Source organism: Heteronotia binoei, chromosome 6 (assembly GCF_032191835.1).
Source record: "Heteronotia binoei isolate CCM8104 ecotype False Entrance Well chromosome 6, APGP_CSIRO_Hbin_v1, whole genome shotgun sequence".
NCBI lineage: Eukaryota > Metazoa > Chordata > Lepidosauria > Squamata > Gekkonidae > Heteronotia > Heteronotia binoei.
In genome coordinates this window covers 144,928,119-144,941,064 of record NC_083228.1, presented here as the reverse complement: position 1 = coordinate 144,941,064, position 12,946 = coordinate 144,928,119, and the positions used below count along the sequence as shown (strand labels likewise).

The window sequence follows — 12,946 nt, the reverse complement described above, 5'->3', positions numbered from 1 at the left end:
CCAGCTTTCCTTCTATTAAAAAGCCCCCGCTTCTTTTAATAAAGGTAAAGGTAGCACCGGTCGTTTCCGACTCTGGGGTGACGTTGCTTTCACAACGTGTTCACCGCAGACTTTTGACGGGGTGGTTTGCTATTGCCTTCCCCAGTCATCTCGCTTACCCCCCAGCAAGCATTTGACCGACCTTGGAAGGATGGAAGGCTGAGTCAACCTCGAGCCGGCGACCTGAAAACCCAGCTTCCGCCGGGGATCGAACTCAGGCCGCGAGCAGAGGGCTCCGACTGCAATACTGCGGCTTCACCACTCTGTGTCACGGGGGCTTCTTTTAATACCTCTCCCTTTTCTCTCCCCTCCCGTCGTTTGAGATTGAAATCTACGCTGTCTAGGATTCGGGAGTTGGCATCTCTCTCTGCCCCCTCTTGCTGCCGTTACACCCGCGTTCCAGAAGGCTGCTTCCCCCCTCCTCCTCCTCTTCCTCAACATCAACCTGAGAAAACATAAAAGGAAAGGCAGAGAACTCCACAGCGTTTGTGGGCACACACAAATGCTGCACAGGCTGCCCGCCGAGGAGACGATCCATCTGGCAAGTTGACACCGTAATAAGTCTGCCTAATTGTCAGGTCAGGCGGAATGCGGAGCTGGCCTGTCAGTTGCTTCGTTGCAGCTTTGTACCGGAGATGTAAAACTCCTTGTACTGTGTGTTCGTTGCGTGGGCGGGTGGAGAGATAAATCAGACAGACAGACGGTGGAGGGGCGGCGGAGTGGAGTGGAGGGATATTGCGGGGTGGTGGTGGGCAAGCAGAAACGGGCAGCTCTGGAGAGTGGCCCATGGTGGTGCCGAGGCACCTGTGCGGCCCTCCCCTAGGTGCAAACCCCACCTCTGCCATGGGTTCACCTGTCTGACCTTGAGCAAAAAGATCTGAGATGGATGAAAAGAGGAGGGCAGGAAGGAAGCAACCGTTCACTCCAAGAGCAATTCGTTTTCGGATTTCAGCGCAGGAAGGGCGGAATGTATTGATGGCTGCCAGTTTAGTTGGTTCTGAAAGGGGAGGATGAGATGCCTTTGCAAGGTTGCCACTCTCCAGAAGGGGGCTGGAGATCTCCAGAAGACAGAGATAAATTCCCCTGGAGATAACGGATTCCCCTGCTGCTTTAGAAGGCGAACTCTAGGGTATGACTTCCCTTCTGAGACCATGCTTCTTCCCTTTGGTGTAGCGGTGACGTGCGCGGACTCTTATCCGGGAGAACCAAGTTTGATTCCCCACTCCTCCACTTGCACCTGCTGGAATGGCTTCGGGTCAGCCATAGCTCTTGTAGGAGTTGTCCTTGAAAGGGCAGCTGCTGGGAGGGCTCTCTCAGCCCACCTACCTCACAGGGTGTCTGTTGTGGGGAGGGAAGGTAAAGGAGATTGTGAGCTGCTCTGAGACTGAGATTCAGAGGGGAGGGCGGATATATAGTGAGGTCACGGGGAACCCTCCCCACATTGCACCCCCGATCTCTAGGAGTTAACATAAGAACCTGCCACAGGAGGTGGTGGCGCTACAAGCATAGCCAGCTTCAAGAGGGGATTAGATAAGCATATGGAGCAGAGGTCCATCAGTGGCTATAAGCCACAGAGTACAGATGGAACTCTCTGTCTGGGGCAGGATGCTCTGCATTCTTGGTGCTCGGGGGGGGGGGGGGTACAGTGGGAGGGCTTCTAGTGTCCTGGCCCCACTGGTGGACCTCCTGATGGCACTTGGACCTTTTTTTGGCCACTGTGTGTTGATCCAACATGGCTTCTCTTATGTTCTTAAAGTCCACAATTATAAACAAAAGTCCAAGAAGGTGAGTGGGGAATTCGCCCTACAATTGGCGGTGTCCAAAAGACTTTCCCCACAGTGATCTGTCGTCTGAACTATTATATCTGGGCTTCTGATTATACTCCAACCTGCACTATGAGCCCGCCCGCCTTTGTTATACAGTACTGTGTTATGTTGCTGTTTTTAGTGCATTTTGTTGGTTTTATTGTATTTGACTAGTTTTACCTGGATGTAATCCGCCCTGAGCCCATCTGGAAAGAAGACATTGAAGAAGACGACATTGGATTTATATTCCGCCCTCCACTCAGGAGTCTCACTAATAACACAGGTCGAGATGCAGGGCAGGAACCCGGAAGTGACCGACAGGCTGCTTCAGCGTGCCGCTGCGCCGGCCCCCTGGGCCCCACAATGATGGGACCGATGCCACAGGGACGGGCTCGAAACACTCTATAACCCCTCAAAAGAACAGCAGTCTAGCTCGCATCCCCCGAGCCCTGCCGCCATAAGCCTCAAGGGGGCTCATTTTGCGGCATCTCCCGGCGGGAGGGTGGCACCCGCACGGGACACATATCAAATGAAAGAGGGGGTGCAGGGCTATCAGAAACAGCTGGTGGAGGGAGTCGGGAGACCACCCCAGTGGGGGATCCACACCCCGAAATTGATGAAGGTGGCGCAGATAGAGCCAACAGAGCCAACAGGACAAAATAAATAGGCTGCATTATGCAGAACAGTTGAGAAAGTGCCTTATCCCATATACTGATGAAGTAAATACAGGATTTGAGAACAAAATTGCACCAGAAGACACAAACACAAAGCTCCCTTACACTGAATCAGTGCTTGGGTCCACCAAAGTCAGTATTGTCTACTCCAGGGGTGGCCAGAGTTGCTTAACAAAAGAGCAACACAGAATAAAGGTCAGATGTTTGAGAGCCGCAAGACATGAACATCGGATATTTGAGAGCCACGGAAGGAAGGAAGGAAGGAAGGAAGGAAGGAAGGAAGGAAGGAAGGAAGGAAGGAAGGAAGGAAGGAAGGAAGGAAGGAAGGGAAACAGGGGAGATATTCTCTGCTGGTCTCCTGTCCTGTCTGGCTAGGTCAGCAACCAGAAAACACCAGATACTTCCCTTAGTCAATGAAAACAATGTACATAAATACACAAGCACTTGAAAAATATGCAAAGCACAAGTAGTATAGGAAAATGATCACCCTATCTATATGGCAAAAAAAAAAAGTCAAAATGCTGTATTACACAAGCTATTGCCAATAAATGCAAATACCAATAAATGCAAAAGTAACCATATACCAAAACAGGGAGGGAGGAAGGAGGGAGGGAAGGAAGGAGGGAGGAAGGAGGGAGGGAAGGAAGGAAGGGAGGAGGGAGGGAGGGAGGGAAGGAAGAAAGGAAGGAAGGGAGGAGGGAGGGAGGAGGGAGGAAGGAAGGGAGGGAGGGAGGGAAGGAAGGGAGGAGGGAGGGAGGGAAGAAAGGAAGAAAGGAAGGAGGGAGGGAGGGAAGGAAGAAAGGAAGGAAGGAGGGAGGGAAGGAAGGAAGGGAGGAGGGAGGGAGGGAAGGAGGGAAGGAAGGAAGGAAGGAAGGAAGGAAGGAAGGAAGGAAGGAAGGAAGGAAGGAAGGAGGGAGGGAGGGAAGGAAGGGTGGAGGGAGGTAGGGAAGGAGGGAAGGAAGGAGGGAGGGAGGGAAGGAAGGGAGGAAAGGAAGAAAGGAAGGAAGGAGGGAGGGAGGGAAGGAAGGAGGGAAGGAGGGAGGGAGGAAGAAAGGAAGGAAGGAGGGAGGAAGGAGGAGGGAGGGAAGGAAGGGAGGAGGGAAGGAAGAAAGGAAGGAAGGAGGGAGGGAGGGAAGGGAGGGAGGGAGGGAAGGAAGGAAGGAGGGAGGAAGGAAGAAAGGAAGGAAGGAGGGAAGGAAGGGAGGAGGGAGGGAGGGAAGGAGGGAAGGAAGGAGGGAGGGAAGGAAGGGAGGGAGGGAAGGGAGGGGAAGGAAGGAAGGAAGGCCCTCCCCGCTTTCGGCCCCCTCCCTTTCTGCTTACCTTCTTCCAGGGCGGGTGGCGGCCTCTCCTCCGGGCGGCTGGTGCTGCTGGCGGGGCTGGCGGCAGCTGCGGAAGCTGGGGAGGGCCTCCGCTGGTCTCTGGAGGGCCTCCAGGGACCAGCGCCGGCCTCTCCGCGGCCTCCGCTGGTCGGCGCTGGTCGCTGGAGGCCCTCCAGAGTCTCTGGAGGGCCTCCAGGACCAGCACTGGCCTCTCCGCGGCCTCCCTCCCTCCCTCCCTCCCTCGCTCTCTGGCTGGCTAAACCGGGACCTCTAATGGTCCTGGTATAGCCAGCCCGGGAGGCGGGAATAGGGGGCCAGAACCGGGACTTTCCCGGGTGCCCGGGACGGTCTGGCCACCCTACCAGCAGGTGAAGTGGAGGAGCGGGGAATCAAACCCAGTTCTCCCAGATAAGAGTCTGCGCAGTTAACCACTACACCAAACTGGCCCTCTCCAAACTGGCCATGCCCCAGTTCCAGAACATATCACTTCCCAGTGCCAACACATGAACAGTTTGCAGACTGCTATTATAGCTTTTTAGTGCTCGATTACAAAAAGGCTAACTGGGAAGGAGTGGGGGGGGGGGTTGAAGGGGAAAAAATATGGTAAAGAACCGAGGAAAGGAAAAGGGACATGTGGTGTTTCCACTAAAAAAAAAAACATCGTTTCAGACAGCAAACTTTGTGCCTTCCTTTTCAACAGACAGCACAATCAAATACGAGCAGTTAGAAGGCTACGGGCAATTATTAGAAGTGTGATTTCTCCCCCGCGCACAGAACTTCGCATGGAGACGTCTTGTACAATCTGAGAGAGAGAGAGAGAGAAATTTGGGCTTTTCATCCCCCCGCTTAAGTCACTGCTCCTCTTGTGCAGTCAGAAAACGCAGACGTGGCCTGGTGTTCGCAGCGGTGTCTCCGCCAGCGCAGCAAAAGGCAATCAATAATCCAAAAAAAAAAAAAACCCAACCAAAAATTGAGAAAAGGGAGGAGGGAGGGAAGAGTTGCAGATGGCATCCCTTAAAAACCCATCTGAGAGCAGCCGTGTCCACCCACACCGAAACTGTTCTGTTCTGAGAACATCTTGCAATTGTTCCGAGGCAGCCTGAAGCGTCAAAAGCGCATCGCGCATTAACCTGCCAGGAGGGAGCAGGGGCCCGGCAGATAAAACAGCAGTGTTGACTGAAACCCTTCTCCCCTTCATTTTGCTCCGTGGAATGCTCACTGTCTTACCCAAAACCACCGGCGCTGGAGCCAGGACTCCACAAAACCTGACCCAGGAGCCTGTTTTCCTATCCAGGCTGACGTCCGGTGGCATCCAAAGCCTCTGAGCATATGCAGACAGTTTCAGAGGTCAGCCATTCCAGTCTGTAGCAGAACACCTAAGTTTGGGTCCAGTAGGATCTTAAGAGACCAAGACAATTTTGGGGGGTAGAGCAAGGCTTTTTTTTTTGTAGCAGGAAGCCCTTTGCATATTAGGCCACACACCCCTGATGTAGTCAATCCCACAAGAGCTTACAGGGCTCTTCATACAGGGCCTACTGTAAGCTCCAGGAGGATTGGCTACATCAGGGGGGCATGGCCTAATATGCAAAAGAGTTTCTGCTACAAAAAAGCACTGCAGGAACTCCCTTGCATATTAAGCCGTACCCCCCTCATGCAGCCGATCGTCCTGGAGTTTATAGTAGGCCCTGGACTAAGAGCCCTGTAAGCTCTTGGGGGATTGGCTACATCAGGGGTGTGTGGCCAAATATGCAAAGGAGTTCCTGCTACAAAAAAAGCACTGCAGAAACTCCTTTGCATATTAGGCCGTACCCCCCTCATGCAGCCGATCGTCCTGGAGCTTACAGTAGGCCCTGGACTAAGAGCCCTGTAAGCTCTTGGAGGATTGGCTACATCAGGGGTGTGTGGCCAAATATGCAAAGGAGTTCCTGCTACAAAAAAGCACTGCAGGAACTCCTTTGCATATTAGGCCGTACCCTCCTCATGCAGCCGATCGTCCTGGAGCTTACAGTAGGCCCTGGACTAAGAGCTCTGTAAGCTCTTGGAGGATTGGCTACATCAGGGGTGTGTGGCCAAATATGCAAAGGAGTTCCTGCTACAAAAAAAGCACTGCAGGAACTCCTTTGCATATTAGGCCGTGCCCCCTCATGCAGCTGATCGTCCTGGAGTTTATAGTAGGCCCTGGACTAAGAGCCTGTAAGCTCTTGGGGGATTGGCTACATCAGGAGTGTGTGGCCAAAGGCGCAGAGGAGCTCCTGCTACTAAAAAAAAAAGCCCTGGATAGAAGCTTTCAAGCTTTTCAAGCTTCTACCCCCCCCAAATGTCTTGGTCTGTAATGCCAAACTGCAGCTGAGCATGTGCAGTATTTGTTTTCATCATGCCATGAGGTTACGGAACAAACAAACTCGTGCTCATTTGACGGGTCGGAGAAAGCCTTCCCAAAGGATATGACCTTTGAGCAGACCGCAGTACCTCTCATTGGAGACATTTTAGAATGAGGTTTAGCCGTGCCTCACGAACCGTATGAGAAACGGATCCAGTCTCCTCTCTTGGCCCCGTTAGTGTAGATTCCACAGATCCAGTTTATTCCTTTCAGGTTGCCATTCTTAGCTACCATGCAATGCTTCCTGAGAACTCTGCAGAGGGAATTTCCCACAATTCCCTGGGCACTGTGCCCCATCAGCATCTATCCTAGCCAGGCCTCAGATTCAGCAGGAGCTCACAGGAGCTCTTCTGAGTAGGGTTGCCAAGTTCAATTCAAGAAATATCTGGGGACTTTGGGGGTGGAGCCAGGAGACTTTGGGGGTGGAGCCAGGAGACTTTGGGGGTGGAGCCAGGAGCAAGCATAATTGAACTCCAAAGGGAGTTCTGGCCATCACATTTAAAGGGACCGCACACATTTTTAAATGCCTTCTTTCCATAAGAAATAATGAAGGATAGGGGCACCTTCTTTGGGAGCTCATAGAATTGGACCCCCTGGTCCAATGTTTTTGAAACTTGGGAGGTATTTTGGGGAGAGGCACTGGATGCTATACTGAAAACATGGTGTCTCTACCTCAAACAACTGCCCCTCCAGAACCCCAGATGCCCGAGGATCAATTCTCCATTATTTCCTATGGAGATAAGTATCCACTGGGAATAATGGAGTGCCTAGCACATATTTCCCTCCATTCCCCCTGCTTTCTGATAACCCTGAAGTGGGGGGAGGGCTTCCAAACTGGGAGATCCCTTGCCCCCACCTGGGGATTGGCAACCCACAAAGAGCAACGCGGATAATGGAGCAGGAAATAAAGGTAATCTCTCTCGGCTTGACTTCGCGAACGAAGATTTAAGAAAGGTGCAGTAGTCCACGTCTGCTGCAGGCTCGCTGGTGGCTGACAAGACCAATGCGGGACAGGCAGATCCGGCCACAGTGGCTGCAGGGAAAAGTCTGATTTGGGGTTGGTGCTGTAGCAGTACGATTCTTCCTCAATCTCCTTTTGTCCTCAAGACCAGTTATGCGTGCGTTCTCAAAGGAAGAGACAGCCTGGTGGATGGTGTGCCTCCATGCTTTGTGATCTGAGGCTAGGTCAGACCACTGGTGATGGTTAATGCAACAGGTACCACGGGATTTCTTCAAGGAGTCCTTGTACCTCTTTTTTGGTGCCCCTCTATTTCGATGGCCGGTGGAGAGTTCGCCATACAGGGCAATCTTGGGAAGGCGGTGGTTTTCCATCCTGGAGATATGCCCTGCCCAGCGCAGCTGCGTCTTCAACAGCAGTGCCTCGATGCTTTTAACCTCCGCCCGCTTGAGGACTTCAGTGTTGGTCACAAAGTCACTCCAGTGGATGTTGAGGATGGTGCGAAGGCAGCGCTGATGAAAGCGCTCAAGGAGTCGCAGGTGATGACGGTATAATAAAGGTAATAACTCTCCGCAAAACCCAGCCTCAAATGACCAAATATTAATAACCAATAAATACAAATACTAGGAATTTATATTCAACGGTGCAAAAGCATTCCATATACAAATGGCAAATAAAGAACAGAAGCCTTCCCCCAAAGTCATTTAGAGACAAATCAATGTCCAGGAAATTCCTAGGGATGGATGAAGGCAGAAATTCAAACGGTCGATGCTTCCAGAAGAAGAGCGATGCTTCCAGAAGAAGGGGTTTTTTTTGCATTGAAGAATTAGAGAACGATGCTCCAAAGAACTTATCCTTTGGTACGGCAAGGCACATAAATTTTGAACGTGTTCTCTAATGCGTGGAGTAGGCTTCCCAATCCCCAGGTCCCAGCGGGGGATCCCCCGGTTTTACAGGCTTCCCCCCTCCCCCAGCCAGCTGGCTGGCGGGGGAAGCCCCACCTCCACAGCCATTATGCACCTCCATGAACAATTCCCATAGGGAATGATGGGGAATTGATCTGCGTGTATCGGGGGCTCTGGGGGAGGGGCTGTTTTTTGAGGTAGAGGTGCCAAATTTTCAGTATAGCATGTAGTGCCTCTCCCCAAAATACCACCCAAGTTTCAAAAGGATTGGACCAGGGGGTCCAATTCTACAAGCCCCAAAAGAAGGTGCCCCTATCTTTCATTATTTTCTATGGAAGGAAGGCATTTTAAAAAGGTGTGCTGTCCCTTTAAATGTGATGGGCAGAACTCCCTTGGAGTTCAATTCTGCTCGTCACACCCTTGTTCCTGGCTCCGCCCCAATGTCTCCTGGCTCCACCCCCAAAGTCTCCTGGCTCCATCCCCAAAGTTCCCAGATATTTCTTGAATTGGATTTGGCAACCCTAGCGTGGAGGAGGGGAGAATCAAGTGGAGGAGCAGGGAATCAAACCCAGTTCTCCCAGATAGGAGTCCACGCATCTAACCACTACACCAAACTGGCTCTCCCCCCAGGTAGAGAGCTAGCCTCATCCCCCCCCCCCCCAGGTCCACCCCACCGAGACCTCCAGTTGTTACTAACGGCTGCGTTTCCAGCCTGGGATCAGACAGCCGTTCGAATCCAGCACAGCACGGAGCTCAAACGCCGGGCAAAATCACTGAAGCGACAGTCGATGGCATAACACGGCTTTGCAAAAAAAAAAAATAAAGAAGACGACGACAAAAGAGAGAAAACCTAGAGAGAGAATGTTTCCTAGCAAGCACCTGGTTTCTATTCCGAGAGCACAACTGACAGGTACTTGGGTAGGGAAACGTCAGGGCTGTAGCCTCAGGAAGAGAAATCGAGACGCGTGGAGTCAGAATTGTGTCACAGAACGAGAAATCCAGCTTTCCTCTACCCAGGGGGTGGGAGTCGATAAGAAGATACTTTGATTCTGGGGTTTAATTTTTTTTTTATTTTTTAAAGGCAGATCTCGGCCTAGAACAGCTGCTGCAGATTCAGTAAAGCTCTCATCCTAAACCAGGAGTCCCCGATTGTTGGGAGCGTGCGCTTCTGACACACTGTGCTTGGCACGCACCCCACAGCCACAAAACGACTGTGACAAAATGGCTGCCGCAGGAGGTAGAGCTAGGGTTGCCAATCCCCAGGTGGGGGCAGGGGATCCCCCGGTTTGGAGGCCCTCCCCCCGCTTCAGGGTCGTCACAAAGCGGGGGGAGGGGAGGGAAATGTCTGCTGGGAACTCTGTTATTCCCTATGGAGATTTATTCCCATAGAATGTCATGGAGAATTGATCCATGGGTATCTGGGGCTCTGTGGGAAGCTGTTTTTTGGGGTAGAGGCACCAAATTTTCAGTATAGCATCTAGTGCCTCTCCCCAAAATACCCCCCAAGTTTCAAAAAGGTTGGGCCCCTTCTTTCTTTCTTTCTTTCTTTCTTTCTTTCTTTCTTTCTTTCTTTCTTTCTTTCTTTCTTTAAATTTCTATCCCACCCTCTCCACAAGCAGACTCAGGGCGGCTAACAACATACATTTTTACAATTTAACCAATAAAAAAACTACAATTTAAAATTATTTAAAACACTTAAACATTTAAAACATTCTATTGCATTTTTGGTGCCAGTGGGCCCAATTCTATGAGCCCCAAAAGAAGGTGCCCCTATCCTTCATTATTTCCTATGGAAGGAAGGAATTGAAAAGGTGTGTGGTCCCTTTAAATGTGAGGGCCAGAACTCCCTTTGGAGTTCAGTTATGCTTGTCACAGCCTTGATCTTGGCTCCACCCCCAATTTCTCCTGGCTCCACCCCCAAAGTCCCCAGAAATTTCTTGAATTGGACTTGGCAACCCTAGGTAGAGCCGGCCTCAAAAGGGCTGCCGTCGCTGAACTTCGCTTGCCCAGTGAAGAGATTTCTGCTGTGGGAGCTGCTTCTCTGAAAGCAATGTTTTTTTTTAAAAAAAAAAAATCTCCACAGCCAATCGTATCTCCACTGGTAGGTCAGAAAACTTGCTAGGCAAAATCTCCAATCGCTTTCTTAAAATGTTTGGTGGGCGCCAGGAACGGGGTGGATGGGCCCCACAGCACAAACAGGAATGACACTGGAGACTGCTCCCATAAGAAAATAAGAGAAGCCCTGTTGGATCAGGCCAATGGCCCATCCAGGTGCCATCAGGAGGTCCATCAGTGGGGCCAGGACACTAGAAGCCCTCCCACTCTTGCCCCCACCCCAAGCACCAAGAATACAGAGCATCACTGCCCCAGACATAAGAACATAAGAGAAGTCATGTTGGATCAGGCCAATGGCCCATGAAGTCCAACACTCTGTGTCACACAGTGGCCAAAGAAACCAGGTGCTATCAGGAGGTCCATCAGTGAGGCCAGGATACTAGAAGCCCTCCCACTCTTGCCCTCCCCCCAAGCACCAAGAATACAGAGCATCACTGCCTCAGACACAAGAACATAAGAGAAGCCATGTTGGATCAGGCTAGTGCCCTATCCACTCCAACACTCTGTGTCACACAGTAGCCAAAAAAACCCCAGGTGCCATCAGGAGGTCCATCAGTGAGGCCAGGATACTAGAAGCCCAACCACTCTTGCCCCCCCCCCCAAGCACCAAGAATACAGAGCATCATTGCCCCAGACATAAGAACATAAGAGAAGCCATGTTGGATCAGGCCAATGGCCCCTCCAGTCCAACACTCTGTGTCACACAGTGGCCAAAAACCCCAAGTGCCAACAGGAGGTCCACCAGTGGGGCTAGAAGCCCTTCCACTGTGCCCCCCCCCCCAGCTTACAACATTAAAAACCTTACAAAACATCAAACAAACTACACTCAACTAAATCAGGGGTGGCCAACGGTAGCTCTCCAGATGTTTTTTTTGCCTACAACTCCCATCAGCCCCAGCCAGCATGGCCAATGGCTGGGGCTGATGGGAGTTGTAGGCAAAAAAAAAATCTGAAGAGCTACCGTTGGCCACCCCTGAACTAAATAGTTTCATAAGTACAGAACTGACCGAAACAATGAGCCGCATCATTGGCAACATAAGAACATAAGAGAAGCCATGTTGGATCAGGCCAACGGCCCATCCAGTCCAATACTCTGTGTCACACAGTGGCAAAAAAATTTATATATACACACACACTGTGGCTAATAGCCACTGATGGACCTGTGTTCCATATTTTTATCAAAACCCCTCTTGAAGGTGGCTATGCTTGTGGCTGCCACCACCTCCTGTGGCAGTGAATTCCACAAGTTAATCACCCTTTGGGTGAAGTACTTCCTTTTATCCGTTTTAACCTGTCTGCTCAGCAATTTCATCGAATGCCCACGAGTTCTTGTATTGTGAGAAAGGGAGAAAAGTACTTCTTTCTCTACTTTCTCCATCCCATGCATTATCTTGTAAACCTCTATCATGTCACCCCGCAGTCGACGTTTCTCCAAGCTAAAGAGTCCCAAGCGTTTCAACCTTTCTTCATAGGGAAAGTGTTCCAGCCCTTTAATCATTTTAGTTGCCCTTTTCTGGACTTTCTCCAATGCTATAATATCCTTTTTGAGGTGCGGCGACCAGAACTGCACACAGTATTCCAAATGAGAGCGCACCATTGATTTATACAGGGGCATTATGATACTGGCTGATTTGTTTTCAATTCCCTTCCTAATAATTCCCAGCATGGCGTTGGCCTTTTTTATTGCAAACACACACTGTCTTGACATTTTCAGTGAATTATCTACCACGACTCCAAGATCTCTCTCTTGGTCAGTCTCTGCCAGTTCACATCCCATCAGCTTGTATTTGTAGCTGGGATTCTTGGCCCCAATGTGCATTACTTTGCACTTGGCCACATTGAACCGCATCTGCCACGTTGACGCCCACTCACCCAGCCTCAACAGATCCCTTTGGAGTTCCTCACAATCCTCTCTGGTTCTCACCACCCTGAACAATTTAGTGTCATCCGCAAACTTGGCCACTTCACTGCTCACTCCCAACTCTAAATCATTTATGAACAAGTTAAAGAGCATGGGACCCAGTACTGAGCCCTGCGGCACCCCACTGCTTACCATCCTCCACTGTGAAGACTGCCCATTTATACTCACTCTCTGCTTCCTATTACTCAGCCAGTTTTTGATCCACAAGAGGACCTGTCCTTTTACTCCATGACTCTCAAGCTTTCTAAGGAGCCTTTGATGAGGAACTTTATCAAAAGCTTTCTGGAAGTCAAGGTAAACAACATCTATCGGGTCTCCTTTGTCCACATGTTTATTCACCCCCCTCAAAGAAATGTAACAGGTTAGTGAGGCAAGATCTTCCCTTGCAGAACCCATGCTGAGTCTTTCTCAATAACCTGTGTTCATCAATGTGCCTACTCATTTTGTCCTTGATAATGGTTTCTACCAACTTTCCCGGTATTGAAGTCAGACTGACTGGCCTGTAATTTCCCGGGTCTCCTCTGGAACCTTTTTAAAAGATGGGGGTGACATTTGCTACCCTCCAGTCCTCAGGAACGGACGCAGATTTCAATGAAAGATTACAGATTTTTGTTAGAAGATCCACAAGTTCAACTTTGAGTTCTTTCAGAACTCTCGGATGTATGCCATCCGGACCCGGTGACTTATTAGTTTTTAATTTGTCTATCAGTTGTAGGACCTCCTCTTTTGTTACTTCAATCTGACTCAGGTCTTTCAACACCCCTTCCAAAATTAGTGGTTCTGGGGCGGGCAAAAAGTTTTCGTCTTCCACAGTGAAGACGGAGGCAAAA

General features: G+C 50.6%; 1 protein-coding gene across 1 annotated transcript in view; it reads right to left on the bottom strand.

The window, feature by feature from the left end:
- Positions 1-379: 379 nt before the first annotated feature.
- Positions 380-12,946, bottom strand: part of LOC132574388 (lipoma-preferred partner homolog) — a 159,829-nt gene continuing 147,262 nt past the window's right edge. The window contains exon 5 of the mRNA XM_060242751.1: positions 380-484. Coding sequence (XP_060098734.1) covers positions 380-484 — 105 coding nt within the window. The remainder of the gene's footprint in view (positions 485-12,946) is intronic.